General features: G+C 36.5%; 1 protein-coding gene across 1 annotated transcript in view; it reads left to right on the top strand.

Annotated features, from left to right (window-relative positions):
* The window catches only part of LOC125178112, a 35,959-nt gene extending 10,466 nt beyond the window's left edge, over positions 1–25,493 (top strand). The window contains exons 3-6 of the mRNA XM_047881158.1: positions 5,517–5,637; positions 16,352–17,085; positions 17,347–17,368; positions 19,973–25,493. Coding sequence (XP_047737114.1) covers positions 5,517–5,637; positions 16,352–17,085; positions 17,347–17,368; positions 19,973–21,039 — 1,944 coding nt within the window. The 3' untranslated portion in view covers positions 21,040–25,493. The remainder of the gene's footprint in view (positions 1–5,516; positions 5,638–16,351; positions 17,086–17,346; positions 17,369–19,972) is intronic.
* Positions 25,494–25,805: the final 312 nt, after the last annotated feature.

Genomic DNA, 25,805 nt, shown 5'->3' with positions numbered 1-25,805 from the left:
TCACTTAGATAAAATAATGTGTTACATTGTCCAAATAAATACGCACATGAGGAGACTCACAAGTGCGCATTATTTAACGAGAATTATTGTGTTAAAATGACTCGCACAGGGTCATCGCTATTTGTACAAATTCGTACAAAACATCGTTACTTGTACTCGTACATCGCTATTTGTACAAATTCTCCTTTGTTGTTTTGAGCGTAGACGAAGGCGGCCGCTCAGCATGGCCTTGTACCAGCATGTCCTTAACATGACATTAGTTATTGTCGGTTCGTCCCTGTAGGAATATCACTCCCAGACTACATATCCCTGTAAGCAATTATGTACATAGCCGATAAATTGTTCGATAATGAAGAATGTCCGCCTAACTTCTGCTCGCAAACTATCGAGGTTCGTTAAGGAATCTCGTCACTAATTCAGCATCGGAAAAATATTGATTGCGATCGTCTGTCCCAGGATTTCGAATCAAAGATTTTTTGGTCCGAGGCCTGCAGAATATCATGCAGGATATTTGTGGAAGACGGATATTTACGAAATGAAATTGATCACTCAATCAACTTAATTCTCGTTACGATTTCCAATAAATTTAAGATAGCGATTTTACGTATCATATAAAGTTTTAATGTGAATAAACTGTTGCAATCAACGTTACTTCTATTGTCACGTATTCAGTTGATTCATTTTCATTAATGATGAAAATAATTAGCAACCAAAAATTTATTTGTGTAAAAATGACTCTCATTCATAAATCATTATTCAGCTAAACACATCGAAAGTACTCATTAACTATCATAGATTAAATTATAAATTAATGTTTATATCCACAATTACAAAATAGAAAGCCAAATGCGAGAATAATTAATAATCCACAAAAAATAATTTCAATACGAGCAATGTTGTTTTTAAATTTATTTTCAACCCGCCACACGAGTTTCTAGTCACTGCCGAAAGAAAGATGTTAGTTTCTAACTGACTTGCCTTAAAAATCCCAAACTTAAAAATTGTGAATTAAATTAATTCATATCATTGTATTCATATAATTTTCATTAATGATGAAAATAATTCGCAGCCAAAAATTTATTTGTGCAAAAATGTATCAAGACTCTCATTCATAAATAATCTAGGCAAGCCAAAGTAAGAGCAGCAAGTTGGGGGTTCAAAACCTGCAACTAGTGGTGAAAAATCTTGTGTAAATTAGCGAGGTTACCAGTTTCTCATGGCTCCACCATTATGTCATCATTTAATATTATTACTATAACTTCGAATTATTCTATGAGTTTTTGAATTCTTAGAGGGAGCACTCAACTGTTTATCTTACTAATTGCATAGATATATTAATAAATTATATATTTGAGTCAAATCAATTAGTAATTGGGTTTAGTCTGAATCCTGCTTTCCTTCTATCACTGCGAATACGGATTTCCTCTAAGTTGTTTCTGAAATTGCAAAATAATTTATGTGTAGGCTTGAGTCAAGAAACTGCGTAAAACTGAGATAAGTTTAAAGCTTGTGATTGTAAAATTTAGGGGCCATGCTTTCAAAACTCGCTAAGTGAACGTATATACCCACGCTCTATTTTCTTGTCTATGATTGGTGGATTTTGCTTGAAAGGCCGTCAATGATTGGCTGATGAATTCACGATCTCTTACCTTTTTTTGAAAGTATAGGCCCTGGTCGTATATGTTAGCGTAAATCGTGCAGAAACGTTGTGCACAGATCGACATCAGAAATTTAGAGAAAAAAATTAGCGCAATGAAATCAGAAAACATATTGTTTATTGATTCTAAAATTTTTAAATATTACGCAGGGAGGTTTCTATATAGATTGCCATGCATGTATCCATCCGCTGTTTTTTAACGTCGCTGACTTTAAAGAAAGAGAAGTTGCAGCAGGAATCGTTCGATCCTCGGTTCTATTGGCTAAATTTTGTGATGTCAGGTGATGACGGAAAATAACTTTCTTGACGACGACCTGAAAACTTCTTTTCTGGTGAAAAGTATTTCGAAAAAGTTTGATTGAGGTAATGATTAGTTTGTTGAACGAGGTCTTTTAGTTTTACTTAATTTATAGTTTGGATTGTTATTTGTTTAAGAATATTATATGAACAATACTTCTTTGAATCGTTTTCATTAAGTCGCCTGATTTTCAATTTTTTCAGCGTGTTAAAATAGCAATCATTATATAAGTACAAAATCGAAGTCTAATGATATGCGTTACCTAAACTTCAAAATTTCATAGAAATTGTTGCGAATATTATGCCCTATGTATAAATAAGCGAAATTATGCGAAAAAAACGTTTGCAGTGTTTTGGGGGCTGTAGAACTTCAATGTTATGCCTTGCAGCGATACCTTTGAAAATCAGGCTGCATTGTGCGTCTAAATTTTCGTCCAGGGACTTCTTTCACCCAAATTAAATATCTGTTTTTAATTCTAAGATTAATTCTAGTTAATTCTCCAATAAATTTACCTGGTTGTTTGAACCTCTTCCCACGGAAATAAGATGGCCGGCCGTTTTTCCGTGCATTTGGTTCTACTATAATGTGTTCTCGCTTACTTCACTGTTAGAAAAAACGGTGAAAAAACGGTCCCCCTGGCATTCTAGTGGCCGGTCGCCCCGTGAAAATAAACTGTTTCGCCGTTTTTATCAGATGTTTCACGGATTTCTAGTGTTAAATTAGAATAAAAACGGCGACATGGCGTTTCTTTTCACGTGCCGACCGGCCACTGAAACGCCGGTAATACCGTTAACGGGAAATTTTCTAACAGTGTTGTCTGATGACGATATATAAATTGATTATTACCTTTATTTCTCCACAATTACCATCTAAGTAAAAATTTAACTGATTGAACGACTAGGATCTAGACCAACCGCCACTTTTAATGTCTTCTGGAGTGCACTTCTTTCCGTATCTCGCTGCTGCTGGTGCCACAACAGCACACCGCATTAGTATATTAGAGCCACGCCCTGAGAAAATAAAACACGGCGAAGCTTGGCGGTATGATGACATACTGAGCGTACGGGGCTTGCTAGGGGTGCTCTCTTCAGTGCAATTGTCAACCCTGTCGACCCTATTCTTGTAGTGCAATTGTCAACCCTATCCTATAGCGTAATTATTAATTGTCAACCCTATTCCTGTAGTGTAATTGTCAACCCTATTCCTGTAATGTAATTGTTAATTGTCAACCTTATTTCTGTAGCGCAATTGTTAATTGCCAACCCTATTCCTGAAGCGCAAATGTTAACTGTCAACCCTATTCCTGTAGTGCGATTGATAACCCTGTCAACCCTATTCCTGTAGTGCAATTGTTAATTGCCAGCCCTGTTCCTTCAGGGGTGCGAAAGGTTAATATGAGGGAAAGACAATTGTAACGTCACCCTAATTATCTGATAAGTAAATTGTAAGGTTTTCCATCATCGTAAGCCTGGCGAGGACCATTATTATAATAAGATTTACAATAAATCAGTTAAATCATCGTGAGTCGTAGAAAACAACAGTGAGTGACAGAATTAGTTAAAGATAATGATTCCAATTCTGAGATGTATAATTATGCTCAAGACACCCAAGATTGTTATACCTAGGTACTAATGATTGATAAGTTCAACAGATCAAGATGTGTCTCTTAGTTCTGATGATACGCGAATCTTTAAGGAAGATTATCAGGTATTTGCAAGGATGGCATTCAGTAGTCATGACAGTTTAAAATTTTCGCTAGAATAAGATATTAGAATTTCAATACTTTAATTGCGGTAATAACTTTCGTACTTTTTAGCGCATTTTCTCATTTATGGAAAAAATACACTATTGTGCTCGCCATGTCCGTCTGTCCGTCCGTCTGTCTGTCCGTGACTTCGCGTTTTCGTCGACGAGAAAATGCGCTCTCTGTCACTCACTGCAGTGAGTAGTGAGTTAAATTTTTTACATATCGCGATGTCTGGGATAGAACAGATTATGTACATATTTCACTTTATGTTATAGCAAGATGGACGTGACATTAGCCGAATTAGCAACGCACGTTTAGTTTTGTAGGTTCCGTCGATATGTAAGGTACGACATCGTGTAGATAAGAATAAGGGAATTTGTCGATTCTTGAGCCTTGAGTTTCCTTGAGTTCTCTGAGTTATTTTCACTCGCCAAAAAATATACGCAAGAAAAGATCTTACTTATTAGCTGCAGTTCATGGGACCCAATATATACGATCACCTGGCTAAACAATGCGCTGATGAAGACGGCTTTGCTTTATTTTTGATCAAATTTCCCACCAGCAACGATAAATTAATTTTATACGCACTAAGTTTTTCGACTGGAAATTCAATAATTTCAACGATAACCAACTGCGAGAATTTTATGAGTAATGAACTGAATTATTAATTTTGTAGGAATTAGAACTGAATATATTAATTTCAATTATTTTATTAAATATATGTATTATGTATAACTTGATGCGGACGAAAATCGTAATATATGTAATATAACGAAGATAATTATCTATATTGACGGTAGTCTCTGCTGGTAAAATGTTCACTGTAGATAAAATGTTAATTAGTGTAAATGTACTGTTATCAGGAAGATATGGGGGATAAAGTTTTTTTTAATAAAACCTCGATTTTTGGCAGAAAATTTTTGATAAATGATATTTACCATTGCATGTGCACTATTCCTTCATTCCGAGTATTAACGAATATTTCAACAGAAGTCCATGGATTAAGGCTTTATTCATTTCAACGCTTACTGAAGATATGATAACTTCATATTCCATGGATTGATAGGAGTATTTTGGATTTGATGAACAAAGTTGCAAATATAGGTTTATTAATATCAAATAAATTCATTGAATATTTCTTCGGATTTAAGTTTAAGGATTTGGTATGCTACTGGCAATTAGACATTGAAGATTGAATCTTTACAATCGCCGCTTTGAATAAAAAATTAGTTGTACAGCGAAGCAATTACCAAAAATAAAAAATATATATTTTATTTTACTCATCATTTCTCTAAAACACAAGTATCGAACATTAAATAATTATCTAATATTTTTCTTCAATTTATCATATTTTTCATATCAACCAAGGTTTCCAGATAGTCTTTTCTTCAGGATTAATTCCGCGATTTATTTTTTTTTTCAATTGCGTTGCTGGCAAAAATCTAGGATAGCGCTACTTCCTTATTGAATTTAAATAGTACAAAAAATATTAATATTGAATTTGTGCAACTAATAAATTTACTAGAAAATGTTAAATTATAGGCCTTGTTATAACTTTTATCGTCTGCGGACATACGTAACTGTTTTTCGGGCCATATCTGGCAACCCTGATATCAACTTATCACATCAACTTATCATATCAACTCATCATATCAACTTATCATATCAACTCATCATATCAACTCATCATATCAACTCATCATAACAACTCATCATATCAACTCACCATATCAACTCATCATATCAACTCATCATATCAACTCATCATATCAACTCTTCATATCAACTCATCATATACCTCATACCTCCCCTAGGTGGGCGGAATATCGGTGCTGAACGCAGGTGTAATGGCTACGCTGCAGCGGCTGGGCACCAACGCTACGGGCGGCACCTACCCACCGGTACACGTACCGCTGCTCGACCTGGGCACTGGAGGTTGGTTGCAGTAACTTTACTTTATGCACCAAACATTTAACTCTATTTTATCTGCGAAAAATTGGTAATTTAAAAAACTATCCTGAAAACTGAAAACCAAGCAACCCTTTACCATAAAATATTCTTATAGACAAGCATATCATTAGCCAAAAAAGTACCAAACATATTTTTGGTACTTCTTTTGGACGTTAATGATAAATGGTCAAAAACTGAGTTTATTTAATTTTCTGAAACGTAATATTGCACCAACAGTTTGCTTCAATTTTGAAGAGTCTCTTTTATGATTCATTCAATTAATTATAAATAAATTTACATAATTTATATTCTCAGTAGAGGATTTTGCTAAGATCCCCAAATATACAAGCTACTTTATTTTAGAATGATAATATTGCTAATTCTTCATTATAATTAACAACGGGAAAAGTAAAGGAAATTTCTTCCTTTTTATTCCTATGTATTCTAATCGATGTTGTGGAATGAAGAAGTTATTTTGGTGTACATTGGGAATTTCTTGGCTGTATATTGCCGTATTATTACCTATTAATTAATTAAAGTATTATTAAATTCACTTTTTGGCTTCTAATCCCGCATTTGACAGCTGACTTCCCTAGTATAGATGCATCCTGCTGAGATGTTCTAGTATTTATTTCTCGTGTAGGGAAATGTTGAAACAGGATTACGAGTAGAAAAAAAACATACATTGAACGCTGCGCGTAAAAATTCTTTAATGTTAACTGTTCTAGAATATATTGAAGCGAACTCCAATTTTATTTTTAGTTTTAATGGTGCTACAATTTTAACGCTGGTTCCCACATTAGTCTATTAATATATTAAAGTCTACGAGCAGATTTTAGAAGAGAAAGATTTTAAGAAAAATAAAAAATAGCAGATTTTAGAAGAATCTAATCATCTAAGAAAAGAGCAGATTTTAGATGAGAAAAAGAATTTGTAAAACAAATTTTTCCGACTCACAAGTCACAACACAGACTCGGATTGTTTAAAATTTTAATATAATATGAGATATTGGAAAAAGTTTATAGTGTATTTGTTTGGACTTTAAAACAACCCTCGACCAGGTCCACTACTACCGGCTGCAACTACGAAACTACGATTTGGGAGGAATGTTTGAAAATAATAATAATAAAATAAATTATTAGGCAAGATAAAAAATTTATCTTGTCTAATAAAAATGGCATAGCTCGGTCAGTATATCAGATGTTTGAATGAGGGCACAATGTTTTTTTCAATATCCTGAGAACAAATAATTGTTATAAATCCTTTAATAGTTTAATAGTGTGTGTTAATAACAAACACATACGCTCATACATGTCTTTAACCGAGGCACAAACGCGCACCACAAACATTTAATTCAGACGCTCGCGACGTAAACGTGTTCAGCGTGGCGCATATAATTTGGTCCTGCTACTGCCCAATGTTTGCATTTATCCAGGCGTTCTCCACCACAGCCGACCATTGTGTTCTCAATAAGCGTCGCTTTGCCCGCACCAAGATTTTGGTGTCCAGAAATTCTGCTCATGCAGCAGCGGGTTTGCCCCTGAAGGTCTGGCGACGGTTTTGCTGTCCAAATTGAACTCTTCTTGTAGTTATCGAGCTCCTGAGATAAACGTTATGCGCTGTCATGACCCTATCTACAACAGCCTAGCTGCGCTCTCTCGTTGGATCATCTTATTGAAACGTAGCGAGCCTATACGAAAGTTAAACGGGCTCCAATTCTCAATATCATTCTTTTTTCAATATCATCAGTTTATTATGTCAAAAAATAAATATTTTCTTGGAATTTCGCAATTTTTAATCTAGTGAGATCCTGCAAACTAATTTGGAACAATGCTCTTGAACATTATTTAATGTTTTCGTTTGACTCCAGCAATTACCTATTTCACGAACGCCGCGCTCAAGTTATTGTTTTTGCTGGGGTGCAATGACAATTGGTCAAGGTCTTCTGTATATTTGGATAGGCAATTTATTTTAGATAAGGAAAATAAATAAATCAGAGTGTCGTCAAGTGAACAAGTAAAACTGTGGCCAGAACCACTACAACAATTATTAATGACATGTGTTTACCGCAATTATTGCTGTAGTCAAATTAAGTTAAATAAATCTTCTGGTATATGCCTAAAACGAGCAAAATGTAGCAACAAAACGCCTGGAATATTCAAGAGGTAAAATTTTGTTATCGTTTTACTTCTAACTTGAACCTTATTTTCAACTTCGCGCCTTTCGTTAAACTTGATTAGAATTAACACTGTATTCGACTTAAATTACTTGATACAGAATTCCTTTGAGGTAAAAATAGTGCTTGACGATATAAATTAAGGTAGATGCAGCTAACATGGAATGTAAAATACAAATACAGAATGAAAAATATGCATTGTTAAAGGAATAAAAGACGAAATAAAAATTCATTACATAATGTTCGCGCCAGACAATAACTGTTCTTAAAGATGACGAATGATCAACGTAACAGCAACGTCTCTGTATCGATTAAACGCGTAAGGGCCAGAAAAGATTGAACGTTAGATTCTTGCGAGGCTCTGCAGAGGCGCTGCAATCCATCAGGATAATAGCCGTGAACTGGGGAGATGTTATTAAATCTGCTCGCCATCGCTTCATTAGCGGCGTTAGGGCGGCTTCTGCTTTACATACTCGCCTTATTCTACTTAGTGTCAAGGCCGCGCTATGACGACGTCTTGCACTTCTTTATTCTGTTCCACGCACTCTCTTATTAGCTGGGTTAGCTGTCGTCCTGATTTAACATTCCACTATCGGCAGTGCAGTAGAATAGATATTTTTAGCGCATTTTCTCATTTATGGAAAAAATGACGTTATTTTTCTAATCATGTCCGTCCGTCTGTCTGTCTGTCTGTCCGTGACCACGTTTTCGTCGACGAGAAAATGCGCTCTCTGACACTCACTGCAGTGAGTACTGAGTTATATTTTTTCTTCTGTTCAATATTCAATCGCCGTCTTCGTGGCTGAGTTGAGTATAAGGCAGCTGCCCGCGCAGCTGTCTTACTAGTTTCTTCAACCAGCTCGACAGTTGTGAGCGCAATGAGTTTAATATAATGATGTCGGTCGAATTAATTGTGCAATAAATACATGTGTAGGAGTGTAAATATGCAACTAATTCCGTTGCGAAAGAGTAAAGCGTTAAAAATCATTTACAGGCAAATTTAGGTTGGGAGGCGGCTACCCAACATTGTAAAAGGTTGGCTCTTCAACGTTCATTTAACCAGAGAATTTGACGTTGCAGTTACGTCGCAGTAGCAACATTGACGTTGTACTGCGTTGCATTTTGACGTCAGTTCGGCGTTTCGTGAATGACGTTACTTGAATTTTCATTCTCAACTTTTTTTTAACGTGATCCCTACGTCATAATTAGTAGTTGTTTCAACGTCGATTCAACCAGCGAATGCCTGCTGCAATGTATTATGAGCAAGTCATCCGCATTTTTTTTGCACGCATTTGTTGAATGTGTTGGATAGTTTTGTACTTAGGTTAGCTGGTACAGCAATTTTTAGCTGTAAAACTATTTGATCAGTTTTGATAATAATGATACAAATAGAATTGTTTTTTGTGAGCATGTAAAATTTCCTTACAGATTTATCTACTCCTATTTGAAACGGCCAATAAGATGACGTTGACATCGACAACTTCATCTTCATTTGTCGTTTTTCATTAGATGCGCTTCTACCTCACTTCTTATTTACCTCCTGCTTTGCAGTCCAATAATGAGTTGAATATGTTGACGTGTTTTTTTGTGAATTTAGTTTCAGCGTTGCCTGGCCGATTCATTTTTTTTATTCAATTATTACGAATGCAGCTCCAGTAATTTCAATGATTATAAACCGAAACTTCGTGATTTAGGGGACTGCAAGACTCAATAATTCCGCACTTGAAAGACCCAAAGTGTTCCATTTCGTTACATCAACAAAATAAATAATAAAATCCCACCAAATTTTCGTTCGGTTATTTTAAAAATTATTCATCACCTCTAATATTTCATAGGCAATTTGGACAATATACTAATATTTTAGAAACAATTGTTATGAGCCGTCAGTCTCACGCGCTTCGCATGTTAACATTTATTCGAGTAAGAGAGAGAGAATTTTCCTATACTAGTCATGGAGGAGCCATGCGTCAAGCATCTGATCGTTCTCATAACAGGTATTACGAGACCTGAGGCTCCGACTAACGATCACCCGACAGCTTAGGGAGCAATTCCTTGCCGGTCCTTTCTTTCAGATGGCTTTAAGGGCTGAACTTCGATAACGTATGGTATAAGCCGCACGATGAGGGTTATTGAAGCGATGTTTTTCACTCTAATGCCTGTTCGGAGATAACCGCCTATTTTGAAGTCCTTCAGGAAGCTTTAAGACGCAAGATCAATGGAGCGAAAGTGACGATAGGGTAACGGGGAGTTTTAAGAGAAGCCGCGACGAGATGGGCTGTGTTTAATAGGAACATTTATTGTGATAGAAGAGAGCGGCATTTTTCCACTCGCTTGAACATTAAAGAGTTTCTTCAAAGCGTCATCTTATCATCCTAGCCGAATAAATTGAAATTATTTCGAATGTAGTAAGAAATCAATTCGCCTCTTAATATTTTAATTCCAAAGGTGTAACTTCATTGATTAGGTTTTTCGGTAGGCATGTCAACGGAAATGGTGTCGCTATTACCAAATCAGTAAATTTGTAAAAATCAGTAAAATAACGTAACATAAACAAAAATATATCTAATTCTTGCATGACTTCATGTATTACAGGATTATTAACAAATTATGTCTGGTTCCTAGCCCCATTGGACCCAATAATAAGCAAATAATAATCCTATGAGGACAATGCATGCTTTCTGTCCATATTTCTGTAAATAAAGTAGAACTTTAAATGTATCAATTCCTTCTCGATGGTTTAACGAATACAAATCGCATCTTTTGAATGGAAGCCCTCATGCAACGATAAAATTATGGAGACACTCCGTGGTGTTTCAGAGGATGCTTCAAGGGCAGGGTATTTTCTGGCTGTAATGTAGCCGAAATGTTAACGGCAGGAAATAATTTTGCGCGATTTTCCGTAAGCACTTCGACTACGATGTGTTAGTCTCTCATTTTGCAATTAAAATATCATTTTTTTGGCAATATTCTCAATAAAATATAACAAATTACGACATTATGACCTATTATAATTAGCGTGCCCAGATTGAGCCGATGCTATGAACATGAAAAAATTAAAAATAGCATGACTAGAATGAAAATTGGAGATGAAATATTTATCCAGAATATTGCCTTGAAATGAAATTAATTCTGAACATAACATTAATCATTACTCAAGTCATAAAATAAATATCATATTATGATCAGGCATATTTCAATGACCCGTTGTTATACCAAACAAAACAAGCAAAAAACAAAACACGTAATAAAGTTATAACTCAATTTTCACAAATTTTCTCACTTCATTTTTTTTAATTTTGGGGACATTTTGTTCCAGATTGAACTTATCCCTAAACGAAATCAACTAATTGTATTAGTTTTGGAATTTTCTAGCTGAAGATCACTTTGAATTATTCATCGCGTGAAATTTTTGTTCATCAGCCGCACTAAAATTAATTCCATTTCATGTTAGTTGTTATTCTGCGTAATATGAGTTGTGCATGTTTACACCTCAGATATTAGTATTAAATGGCAGAATTTGCTTGTTTATACAAGTTCGATTAATGACCAGAGAATTCGTCGGTGGGAGAATTTGAGAATTCATCTCAAAGTACAAAAGGTGAATGCAAAAGGCTTCGTGACACTCTCCGCAACAGCGTCAAACTCCGAACTAAACGCAACAAAGGCCTCTGCCAAAACGCAGGAGTTATTCGAGAGGACGGTGTTGCCTATAAATTTTGCTTCGGAGAAGGTTGTAGACTTTTTCATGTTTTAGACTACAGCAGACAAATTGGACTAACAACCAGGATACCTAGCCACTGTCTCATTAGCTACATTTGCACTGGAGGGTAAGTGAACCACATGAGACAAGCTCACAATTAACCAGACTGTCACTCGCTTTGTGCTAGAGGAACCCACCATATATGCAGCATCGTGATCAAGCTGAACCTCTTATCTCTACAGATTGGACTACATCTATCTATCTTCTAACTACCGGATTTGTCTGAACTCTGAAAGAGTTTTCTGAGTGATTTTTCTGGTTTAAAATTTTACTTTCGTTTCCTTTTTGCGTATATTATGTATCTATTTCCACCAAAATTTCAATATTTATTGCTTCTGGTAACTTGAAAATGATTGTTTTTTTTTCGCGTTCGAAACGTTGATAAACTAAAATTGTTTCCTGAAACATGCCTTTCCATCGACCAGTGTCCTTTAAAGAGTTGTTCCACTCTCTGATACTTTAAATCAATGAATTCTCTGGTCATTAACCGCACACTTATAATACACTAGACTACTCACTTAACAAATAAAAAAAATGAAGACATATGCGTTAAAAATGTAACAAAAAAATAATTGGTTATGCATTTGATGATTTACATGCTTCTGAAGAAATGTAATATCACCCAATTGCTTTAATATTCTAGGTTTTTCTAATTAATTGACCAATGATCACTGAATACTTAGAACACAGTCACGCACCACATAGTTTCGATAATGAATTTGAAAAATAATTTTCCAGCTCCAAAGTTTCGTTGATTTCCCATCAAGTTCTAAGACGTTGGCCAATCTTTTGAAGTGGCATTTCTTCGGCATGTATCGGCGCTCAACTCTAATGGTATTGATGCCACATTCCATGAAGGCCTTGACAAAGCACAATGACCCGTCATTCCTGAGCAGTAATTCCCTCCAAGTGCATTTTTTAAAATTAAATTCATTGCTAGACATTAAAGTGATGGAAATGGCCACGTCGGCAAAGGTTTTAAAACTGTTCAATAATAACTCCCCATTGTGGTGCGGAGAAGCTTATTTACCATTGCAGTACGGTGAAGCTGCTTAACAATTACAGTCCATTGCAGTACGATGAAGCTGCTTAACAATTACAGTCTTTTGCCGTACGGTGAAGCTGCTTGACAAATACAGTCCATTGCAGTACGATGAAGCTGCTTAACAATTACTCTCTATTGTCGAGGGCGCTGCATCGGCGAAACTCCATAGACTCAGATGTTCACGTATCGTATAATAATAATTTCTACCTAGGCAACGTTCCAAAATTCCCACAATCAACAGATTGAGGAATATTCCATGTCCAATTATCACTCAAAACAGAAAGAAACAGCGACGGATTTCAGTATCAATATGTTACGGTCTAATAAACGGAAAATAAAAAAATATACCGTACAATGCAACTGAGTACTGAGCGATAAATCTAAGTTCTTACTGATACGTAGCATACGTAGCTGATACCAAGTCACGAGAATGGAATTTAAAGTGAAGTGAAATAGTTTTGCATAATTTATTTTACGTTTCTATGGCAAATTTGTTGAAATAAAACAAGTAAACAGATAATTCGATTGAAGTGCGAAGGTACCTTGATTTAAAATACAGTAATATTGTCAAACTATACAAATATGTGCATTAACTAATTAAACCGGTTTGCGAATCATAAGTGCAATGAGTTTAAATGTAGAGAATGAGCACATTTTTTACAGCCCGTCAAATTTTGAACAAAATTGAGGTAACAATTTTTAGCATCGAACATCATAAAATTTCATTAACTTCACTAATAAAAATCTGCGATTGCATGAATCAGCGGCATACAACATTCAAAGCAGTTAGGAAGACTCAAGAAGAAGGAATGCAACCACGCTATAATTACCGAAATATAGTTTTCAAATTAAATGCAAGCTGATGGAATGGAAATCAATCATTTATATTTATATTTTTCACGACTTTAGTCGTATAAAAACTACACACACTGCTGCAATAAGCCACAGCTATGAGTAGATATGACTGTTGCATTAAGTTTCTACAAATTTGCAGAGTAGTTATGAAGTTGGACTTAATGAATAATAATGATTCCTTATGTAGTTGGACTCAGGAATCTTCTAATTGCTGGGATGTGACCAGCTAGGACACACTCCTAGGACCATTTTTCGCCTCGAAGATGCTTTTCTTTTTCTCCACAATTAACAATAAAAAGGTCTACTTTAATTTATTTAATGAATTAAATCTTAAAAACTCTGTGCTTATGCCTTCTGAAGTGCCACGGTGTGAGTGGCAACTCCTGGTGCTTCGTATTCTTTATAGAGTTACTGTTTATTGAATGCATAACCTATTTAGTTATAGGAGCTCTTTAATTAGAGGTTTAACATTTATTTAAAAATTTTATTGTTTAAATTCAATAGTTTGTCATTTTGCGTGTATTAGAATTATTTATGTGATTAGGAATTTTCTGGATTTCGTCCGATTTCAGAATTACAAATTCAAATGCGAGTGTAGATCATTTTTAGCGCATTTTCTCATTTATGGGAAAAAGGCGCTATTGTGCTCGCCATGTCCATCCGTCCGTCCGTCCGTCCGTCTGTCCGTCCGTGCTTTCACGTTTTCGTCGACGAGAAAATGCGCTCTCTGTCACTCACTGCAGTGAGTACTGAGTTATATTTTTTCTCTGATTAATTCTCGATGAGCCGAGCACATTTACGGATACGCTCGACTAATTAAATGCAAAAATCACTGTTGTGCAAGTGATGAAGCAATAAGGGGAATGAGCTGATGCTATTCGCCTAGCACATCATGTCTCTATAAATTATTGAATCATCTGTCTCGAAATAAACTTCTCATAATCGATGCCAGTAGTAATTAATAAATTTTGTTGGACGATCCTATTCCAATAGGATTTACTTGAAGAGGGTTGTAGCACAAACTTCCTGAAACTCGTCAATACATTAGTGATCAATCAAGAAATCAATTAAGTTAAGAATAAAGTTTTACTCGAATGTTCAGAAGGAGAAATTTTAATTTCGTTAAATTTCAGGCATGAGAATAAATTTTCTTTCATTGGCTAACATAACCTACTTGCAACAAAGTTACCAACAATTTAGAAAGCAATATTTCAAATCTAATTCAATGATACTCTGTCTCAATTGGATCCAATTCGATTTGGAAATCCCATTGTGTGTCATTCCCATGCAGATTGTCATATTCAGGTCAGGAGTCGTCGATTATCAATTGCCTAGCCGTGAACGGCCAAGCCAAGCAGCGCTAGTCTGATACTTCCATTGAACGAGCCTTCGTGCGCTATGGCATATTGTGACTCATGACATAGCAGCCTGAGCGGCATAGTCAAAATATTGACGCGTGGGTCATGAGTTCGGAGATAAACCTAAAATCACACTCCTGACTTTGATTGGAAAGTCACTTACCTCACTCTCGGTCACGTCGCCCATATCGCAGCAGAATGGCGCGAGCGGAGCCATCGAAATCAATGGAGTGTAAAACTACCGACGGCGTTCGAAAGCACGGCTGAGTCCGGCGACCGTCGACTGTCTTGCAAACTCAATTTAGCTTATGCAAATCAGGTTTAGCCAGAGCAAAATATTGTAATCTCCATCGGACAGACGTGCAGATCTAAAATATGATGGGAAATTGAAAGCCTGCCCGCTGGGAACTTATCATTTTGGCCAAATGAATAGGTCTTTTGTGAGCCCAATGGTTCCATGCAGATCGCGGCTGAACAGGCGTTTTGCCTCCGCTGGTCTTGCCGCTTGCCGGCTGCTGCAAGTTCATGTCTAGAACTAGAAAAATTCTGATTAAGTCTGAGAAGATGAGATAAGTAGGAGATTAACAAGAATTATTCAAACTTTGTTAAGTTTGGGAGTTTCGACGTCTTAAACCCGTTGCATTTATTTTGTAGAATAGACTGAGAATATCTTTTATAAAGTGTCAATCTGGAGATCATTCTACTATGATTAGTATAAAACATCTGAAAAACAAGGTATTGATGAGATCCACTATTGAATTATTGATATGATTCATTGGTCCAGTTGATTTGATGTTACAAATGGACGAATCACTAACGTACAAACATAACGTGGATAATGGGAGCGATCAAAAACTGTTATGGAATTCGAAATTGACTCTTGGAATTCGAAATTCACGCTTGAAATTCCAAATTCACGAAATTCATTGTTTCATTATTTTATTCTGAAGAAACTATTTCTTTCTTTTTTTCGGTGGAATTAATATGTATTCTTCAAGCCTAATGCTAAATAACATTCATTTAATTTCACATCGTGGTTAATCCGACTTGATCATAATAAAATAATATACGTGCACGGGCAGTATTTTTTGTCAATTCGAAGGTATACAACTTGACAATTTTCAAGTTTCTGTCGCAATCGAAATGAGTTAAAAATTGCCTTTCAGCCTAATTTCTAGCAAAATTCCTAAAATGGTTTATTTAGACACGAATAAATTAAATTTTAACATTGAATAAAATTTAATTGATTGTGAAACTTGATTTTTCAGCATCTCAGTGAATTGTAAAATTCACAAATCTCATCGTAAATTTACATTCGTATATTTTTGAAAATTTCGTGATATTATCATCGAATTGAAGCATTAAACTATGATTTTTATATGTGTACAGACCCAGACATAACTCAAGGCGACGGCAACGAATGTAATTATTTATATATATTTTTTTAATTGTCGCAATATTATCATCGAATGGAATCATTAAACTATGATTTTATTTGTGTGCAGACCCAGACATAACTCGAGGCGACGGAATTTACTCCCGCTATGCCCCGCCTCTTGACGGACCTTCACGTTACGCTCTCACCCTCTCAGTGGACGCCAGTAAAGCGGTCTTAGCTTTATCCCATAACCACCATGCCGGGTCCTCCACATCCCAATATTCTGCCTACAGAAACACGGCGTCGTCTTCGACTTTTCCCAGTGAGCCCAGTCACGAGGGCACAACCACCTACCAAAGCACTGGATCTTCGCATGATCCCTTGGAAGATTTCCACGAAAGTCAACACGAAGAGAAGGACTCGGCTCTAGCCTCCAGGGAATTATTACGAGCATCACATTTCAATCGAGATTCTCAAGAACGTCTGCAATCATTTTCATCTTCAGGACGATTGGATAGAGGGCCTGAAAACCAAGAACATATTAATTTCATACATTCAACAGATGTCCAAGGTTCTTTTGTTTCGTCTTTGCATTCTATTGAGAGTCACCTTGAAGAGTCGGTCGCTCCATTTCAAGAATCTGGGTCGCCTCAATCTTCAAGTTTCCCTGCATATCCGTCCCCAATTGGCAGATCTCACTCGAAGTCAACGAACAACATCAAACACAAAGACTTGGTCTCGAGCGAGGAACACTCAAGTGCAGGATCTAACAGATATCGCGGCCGTTCTCACGCCAAAGTGAGAAGCGAAGCCGACAAAGCCAGGCATCACAGGCGTAGGCGAGCAGGCCACGAGAAAGAGGTGAGCGTTGTCAGCTCAAATATGGTGAACATTAATTTTACAATGGGGTGAGCATCATTGTCTTCAAGGGTGAGCGTTGCCAGCTCAAATATAGTGAATAATTATTTTACAATGGGGGGAGCATTATTGTCATCAAGAGGTGAGCGTTGTCAGTTCAAATATAATGAACATTTATTTTACAATGGGGTGAGCATCATTGACATCAAGAGGTGAGCGTTGTCAGTTCAAATAAAATATGGTGAACATTTATTTCTCAATGAGGTGAGCATCATTGTTATCAAGGGTGAGCGTTGTCAACTCAAATAAGCTGACCATGCTCACCATATTCACAATATGGTGAGCATGGTCAGTTCAGCAAACGTGTCTTTTTCACACTAGGGTAAATATTAATGTCATTATGAGAAGAGAATTGTTGCCACTAAGATGTGAGCCTTATCTGCATATGCATCTAAAATAACATTTTCAGCGCACAGTTGAAAAGATTGTCTCCATAAAAATATTGGCATGATTGCCTTAGAGAATAGTCAGGTAGAAGTACGGCAAGCATCTTTTGCCTATGATATAAATAAGATGAAATGACCGTTTCCGCCGCCAGTGTGTGCTGAAATGAGAAAATTGTTTAGTCAGGAGAAATAGGGAGTTCTTTGTCATGTAATCAGTATAGCATGAAGGGGCAAAGGTCTGATCAGTACGCCTCAGGTGTATAGGGAAAAATGGTTTATTTGATTATCGGTGGAAAAATTCAAATCATCTATTCAGATCAAAAATCAGAATCATCGTAACAAAATATTCCAAATGAAAACTGGAGCATTGACAGGTGTAGGCTGGAGGAAAGTAGACGATACAAATTAATCAAATTCACATTTAAACTTTTTACGTAAATAACTCTAATTGTTGACAAAAAGCAATCAATTCTCAAGAAAAATTTTTTGTTGGTTTAATTAAAGGATACCTTTTTAATGAGACTTGCAACCTATTCCTGTCAAAAAACACTCAAATAACAGAAAACAAGCAAGCAATCTTATGGTGAAGAACATGTTGCGTTGCAGCGAAGATGCATTGTCGTGCTAGTCCCCGTTATAGGCCTTTACTGCAGCGCTCATTGTTTCTCTGTAGGTCTATAGGCTCGTTATTTCTAAGAAAAATGGCAGGGGCTTACGGCATCAGTTTATGGCAGATGGAAAGCGACCAGGATACGGTTACAGTCTCAGATGCACAGAGCACTTGGAGACGCTGGAGTTTGCAGCAAAGCTCAGTAAACCGACAAAGCTTTGCTTCTTATAAGCGAGCATTTTCTAAGAGATAGTTTTTCAGAAACCTTTTTTAGAACAATGACATCAGATTTAAATAATGTCACAGTGATGTTCATTAAATTATTGCTAGCATGTTCCTAATTTGTAAATAAGATTGACCAGGTATACCGAAAGAGAAATTATAATATGTATGCATGCTACTCATGGTAAGTGCTTGCGGTATTTTGATCTGTCAATTTCGCTTTGCCTATAATTGATAGTTGGAAAATGGGACGAAATGCAGCGTTGAAACATTCATAAATTTTACTCCAGATTTCACTGGAAAATGCAAGGGAATTTGGTTAAAGTAATTAGAAATTAGGTCTTTACTACATAGTAATTAAATCTTAAGAATGTTATGATGATATTGAAAATTCGTTGTAGCATTCAAGTTTGAATCTCTGTGAAACCAGTAATACGTTTTTGTATTGTTGTATTTGTACATCTAGCGGATGCAATATTTTAAAACACAAAACAAAGATGCATTTAGATTTAATATTTTTATAAATTATACAGACGAATATTGTTCCGCTTAAAGGATTTGCATGCCACTTGTTTGCCTCACTCAGAAGTTATAACTGTTGATACACTCTTACCTAGGAGCCGTACGCATCAGAGTCATCTGTTGATACACTCTTACTTATAGGAGCCGTAAGCAGCAGAGTCAACTGTTGATACACTCTTGCTCAGGAGCCGTACGCATCAGAGTCAACTGTTTGATACACTCTTACTGCTGTCTCTTATACACATCTAGATGTGTATAAGAGACAGGTCAATGATAGAGTGTCAATAGTAGAGAGTCAATGATAGAGTGTCAATGATAGAGTGTCAGTGATAGAGTATCAATGATAGAGTGTCAATGATAGAGTGTCATTGATAGAGTGTCAATGATAGTGCCAATGATAGAGTGATATTTTCCCATCGATGTAGTAGTGTCCCTACATGAATATCCCCTCTGTATGTTGGTAATTTTCAACCACTTTTCCAGAATCTATTCAATTCATATTCGATGGTTAGGCCCTTTGAGGCTTATTTATTTGGAGTCTGGGGCGCATTTACCGCGGAATCTTGATCTTGCTGACCCTCTATCGCTAAACTCTCGGCCTGAGCCGTGTTTCAAGATGGCCGTTCTAATTTGTCTAAGTGGTCGGCAAAGAGCTCGACTAGAAGATTGAGAGCATCATACGGTTTTGTCAAGCCATTCACAGTCTAATGATGCTCGAAGTGTGCCACTCGAGGGCCTCAGATGATTCCAATGATCGAGAAGTTTACCTTTCTCCCGATTATCGGCGTATTCCGTATTGGAAGGTTTCTCAACGTTGCTCAAAATTGGGTAGTGCCCGCAGAGGTGAAATAGGCTGTATGTAAGGAAAAATTTCACAATATGTGAGAAAATTAATATTGAGTAAGACATCGGCAGAGTCGAATGTATGTAACTATTTCATTTTAACCACAAGAAACCCCCTTTCTATAGACTTTTCAAAAATTTATAATTATTGATTTTAAAGGTTACTAGTACAGTCATTTATCTGTAGAAATAATCTGTGTAATCTGTATAAATATCAAATTCCTTCAACGATGATTTATCCTCTCAGGATCCGGTTTCTCAAGCGGTCTCGGCAGTGGGGGCGACGGAGGTGGAGAGCGGGTTGCTGTCATCGCAGGTAGTGTGGGTGGAGTGTTGCTGGTCCTGCTACTGCTGGTCAGCTATTGCTACTGCTTCCCTGCCGGCATTGCAAAGCGAAACACAACTCGAAGACAGTACGGCAATGATCTTGGAGATGAAAACCACAAAAATGGAGGAAACGGTCAAAGGCCTTTGGTAAATGGCGGGTCTCTACTGGTGACTTCAGCGTCAAGAGGCTCCGTATTGCTTAACATGGCCGAGGAAGTGTGCCGTAATGACGGCTCGCCTTCACGTTTGAGGGAGGCAAATTCTGGACGAGGCCACGCAAACATCATAGCAGACGATGTGAATTCCCCTGAGGGAAATGAAGAATTTCCGCGAGCCCTTGAACCTCAGTTACGTAATGCCAATGCTGAAGATTCTGACACGCAGCGAACGCTTTCAATGTCCATCCCGGACGTGACTCGCGTTGAACCGCAAGTGGGCACTTCAGTTGCTCCCGACCCCTCGCAGCCGCAATTTTTCACCCTTGGTCGCAATGCGGCGCGTAATCACAGCAACTCGTCTTCGACGAGCTCCCGGCACTCCTTCCACGATCGATCGACGCCGAGTGGTGGAGCAAATCAACTCGATCTCCAGGATATACAGCAGCGAACTGGTGGGGTTATAAACCGATACAACAACTCCACTCAGAATCATTTCCAGCAAATGCAGGGTCAGCCACTCGATCAACAGAAATATCACAAGCCACAACCAATGCAGTCTCCGTACGACCCTCGCCGAGGGAGCGGAGGCAGCAACCCATACGCGGCGTTAGGTAACTCCTACCGCACGCCCCATGAAGACAGCGACGCCGGAAGTCTCTGCAGAGAAGGCGGCTCCATAGGCGGTGACAGCTTCAATGAAAGTCTTTTGTGTGACGACCGCAATCATTCGCCTCCGCCACCGGCTCCTTCGGGACCTCCAGTGGACTCGACTGGAGCGCGAACGTCTCCGTATACTCCGCTGAACCGCAGGAGTCTGGCGATGTTATAAGCTTCAGTCAAAATGCTTAGAATTAATTTCATCATTCACGAAGCTTCATCAAAACAGCCATGAAATTTCACTCAATTGAACAGCAAAAGATGCGTCATGCCCTGAAGCAAGTTGTGAACATATTGTTAGGAGTTCTAAGTTACTGTCTGACTGTATATAAAATGATCACTTTATCAATAGCTAGAAAAACAACAGTAGCTGAAAGTGGCATAAAATGTGTATGTTGTACAGTGTATCTTAATTAGGTGTTAATAATATTTTGTCTTTCTTGTTGTAACGTAACTGGGATCTCTCCACAAAAGACATCACCAATAATTGTTTAGGAACACAAGACGACGAGTAGAGTTGATTTGAACTTAATCTAAAGTTTACAAATTTATCAACAAGTTTGTCTCCTCGCAGATTGCTGCATCTGCATTAGAAATCAACTAGAATTTCAAGTTAAGTTGCTTCTTATTGCAAAAGTTGATGCTTAAAATCCAGAACTTATAGGGGAACGGAATTTTTATCCAGAGTTATGGCTGTTTCAATCCAACTTGAGTCTGCGAGAAAGTAGGTTGAATAATGTTAATCATTCTCTATGTAAACTTAATGCAGTGCAATAAATTGTGTATTGTTTGGGATGTTTGTTTAAAAACTATTTTGAGTGTGAGGTTTTGAAGCTTCTTTACTAACTCTGTTCTTATATTCTGCGAAAAAAAATTGGTTCCTGGCCATGAGTTTATTAAAAATACTTGGAACAAAATATGATATCAAAACCGTGACTTTCATCAACTTTCATCTGTTTCAACTTTTGAGATAAATAAATTCATGTTCGCTCGAAGTCGTTTAGTGGTGGCCTAGCTGCATTACTGGTCGCCCATGAGTATCTAATAAATTCATTGCTTTATTTGATGTCAAAATTTGATTTTTGTTGGCAATTGATTGAAGCGTATTCAGAAATACAATGTTTTAAGTATATGGCCGTTCAAGAATTGTTACCAAAAGTTTATCATCAGATTACGAGTGATGTTAAACACGATCTTTCTCAACATCAACATTCGCTGAAATCGCTGGCATAACATTCATCTATCATTACGAATTATTAGTTCTATGGTGCTGTGATTGCAGTTCTCATTTGAGCAATCCGAACTCGTTTATTTTGTAACATATTTTATAGAGAGAAAATTTCGGGCTACAGTAGGTGTACAATATAAATTTCTAGGTAAATTTAGGGTAGCGACAACTTTCGTCGGCAGGATCCTGACCTGATATTGACGCATGTTTTACCATGAAAACTCATTGTCCTTCAGTCGTGTTCTAGATGATGCGCTATCATTCCACTCTAGGCAATGCTGTAGTATCTATCATTCACTCTACATGAAGTTGCACAATTCATTCTTTCTAGATGATGCAACTCGATCATTCCATTTTAGATGATACCGCAGCATCATACCTCTCTAGATGATGTCATGCTGTCATTCTTCTCTAGACTCGCCATAATTCCTCGTATAGAAGAACGTGTTCTCATTGCTGCAAAGCAATGATCGTTGCAAAGAGTGCTTGACAATCACTAACGTTTGAAGCATATCCTATAGAACATCCTGCTTCCGAGTGAAGTGAAAAGGACTGTCTATATCGTTGTACATAAATAATAATCCACGACGTAACATTAAGTTTCAACATTTGTTCTTCCAGTGCACGTGCGTTCTTTGACATTGGGTGCAGTGGCGATGAGGTGGTTGTATGTGTAGTGTAAAATATGCCACATGTAAACAATTAAGCATATCAATGCGAAGCCGATTAAACATATCCATATGAAATCGATTGAACATATCCATTGAATCTCTGCATGATTAATACATATGGTTTCGGGAATCCTTTGGAGAATTTAGCTTCTCATGTGAAATTCATGCCATCATTTGCATTTTGCTTTGGTGAATATTGCAACAAAAAATTAAAATTCAATTTGATAAATTATTATTTCGCGTTAATAGTAAAATTATCGTTACAAATGTATTTTTACGAATGCAATCCCGATCAAATTTTGTTACTCTTCGGGAGCGAATCAGAGCAACTATGACAGTGAACAATGATGATTACCCGATTGGTTATGGGTGAGTTATAGTTAAGTACACAAACTAACGTGTCAGTTCTTGGAGATATGAATGTTAATTTTACGTCGAATTACCGCGAAATCATTGGGTACGATATAATGAATCTCCCACTACCCCGTCCCCAGAGTGTAATGGACAAAGTAAGGCACTGAAGGTTCCTCTCACTCTTTAGATTGTTGCAGGTAATCGATGATGAGAACAGCCAGGAGTGAGTGTCATATCAATTAAAGGGCTCAGGAAATTACGGAACTTCGACCGCTAGTCCTAATTTATGTTCGTTTTCAGATTTCGCTGAATATGACTCGCGTCAGCTAAATGACGTTCTGCTTGACATGCCTTGCGACCTAACGAAGTTATATAAACTTTTGTTGTTATTCATTGATTGATAACGCGTGTTATGTTGTTACATGGACATAAAAAATTTCTTCAATGTTATTCAGCAAAGTCAATCTTGACAAATCCCGTAAATATTTTCCGCAAGTTGACTAGGTCGATATTTACTTTCAAAATAAATCTAATTTTTCAGTCTATGGTTGCACTCTAATTTTTCAGTACACTTATCCTAAATTTGTAATTTATACTTTTATATACATTTGCTCATGTTCTTAAATGCCAGTAAGTAGCTTGAGTTCCATATTAGGTTGGCATAAATTAATTAGCACCTTAAGTGGGTATTTAAACATTCTTAAATGATTTTGCTTTGCACGCAATTTCCTGCACGTAAATGTCCCGCCAAATCAGATACTAAACTTGAAGGCATTACATTTCACCAAATCAGAAAAAGATCTGTCGGGTAGCCAATTTATTATAAATAAGAAACACGCTAATGGCTATGGCCTTTAAATTCAGTGAACCGCAATGTATAGCAGCAGGCGAGTAAAACAGCGACTATTCCATTACATGAGCGACTAGCGGGTTTGCTTAGTGAATTAACCTGTGTTTAATCTGTGTTTAAGAAGCTTTAAACTTAACCCTCTTCGTAATAACTCATAAAACCTCGAACTTTGATAAGGATCAAAATAAGTGTATCGTACGAGTGCAAAATCGCAAATCGGCAAAGTGATCTAAAAGCATGAAAAATCTTTCGAGCGAAGGGATATTTTCGTATAGAAATATTTATTTTCTTGTGTTGCGTCGTTCACCAAATCGAGTCTTCACTCAAGTCTTGCTCATTGCAATTAATTTTCAATGGTACAAAAGCTTGAACAATAATTCTGATGCTGCGAATATATTACGATAAAAAAAGGTATGATTACGACGATGTTATCCATAAATTTGTTCATGTCAGAAAAATCTATTTATCGTAACTGATTAATTCCAATTCAGTAGTGTTTATTTTCAATCGTTACCTCCAATAGGAAATTATCAAAATAGACAATTTGAGTCATGTAGCTTATTGCGTGCGACATTGGAATGAAGATAAAACAATGATGGCACATAACGTGACCTGAGCCGAAAAATTGGTTGTAATCATTTCCGTTCCTTTTATGTTTAATATGATAAAAATTGCATTGGTTCGGGTGATAAATAACGTTTAACGTTCAGAACAAAGAACAATTCATGTCATATAACGTTAGAATTTCACCGAAAACGTAAAATTAGACGTTATCTGTGAAACACACGAAAAGTGTTTTAGGTCGGATGTAAAGATGCTGGTTGCCCCACCTAAATTTTCTGACTGAATTCCTACATGAATCACCCAGTTGTAAAGAAAATTTTCAAAAATTTACACGTGGGATCAATTTGGCAATTACTTTTTCTCACAGAAAAATAAATTCTTATCAACTTCCCACAAAAAATAATTATAATAATAATAAAATCGGAATTGAGCTTACTACTATGGAAAGATTATCGCCGGAACGTTTCCAAAATTTTCCACAAGTATACCATTACACACATCAATAATAGATGTTAAACACAAGATGAGTATTACTACTGAAATTTAACGGAAACAGCTGGTTTCCCTAAATTTAAACAAATTTTTATTTCGTATTCCAGCAACGCGAAGCAAACGAAACTGTAGTGATTGAGGGAGCGTTTATTCTGAATTATTCATATATCAGAAATTCATATAATAGAATTCATAGAATTCATATTTTCCTCTCGCGATAACAACAAAAATTTAAAACTTTTTGATAACAGACATTCATCTAAATCGACGTTTCTCAATAACTACTTGGACTTTTGTGAAGTCTAATTGAGGATAAACTATGTTAAATATTACGCTAAATGTTCGCTCATTTGTATACTTTTAATGTAGAAGAAGAACCACTATTATTATTCTATTACTTACCTGAAATTAATGTAGCGTGTATACTTCCTCATACGGCACACGTACGGAAAAATCATGAATAAATGTATTGGTATTGATGATGTATTATTTATTCCAACAATTTATTCCAACTGTTATTAACATATAAGAACTCGTAGGCAATGGAGTAACAACATAATATATTGTTATAGGTTATTTTAATATTATTTCATACCCAATTTTTATTTCAATTCGATTTAACGGTTGTGTAAGGATTCTCCAATAATGTTACTTGCCAAAAACATTTATAGCTGATTCTGTAAGTTCGGATCCGCTACAATTTAAGAACTTAGAACGGGGATTATAATAAGAATTTGCCATGGATAATGTTCAAAGTGTATTTTATGAAATATGAAGGT

The sequence above is a fragment of the Hyalella azteca genome, unplaced genomic scaffold, assembly GCF_000764305.2.
Source record: "Hyalella azteca isolate HAZT.00-mixed unplaced genomic scaffold, Hazt_2.0.2 contig7219, whole genome shotgun sequence".
NCBI lineage: Eukaryota > Metazoa > Arthropoda > Malacostraca > Amphipoda > Hyalellidae > Hyalella > Hyalella azteca.
This window is presented reverse-complemented; position numbering and strand designations above follow the sequence as displayed.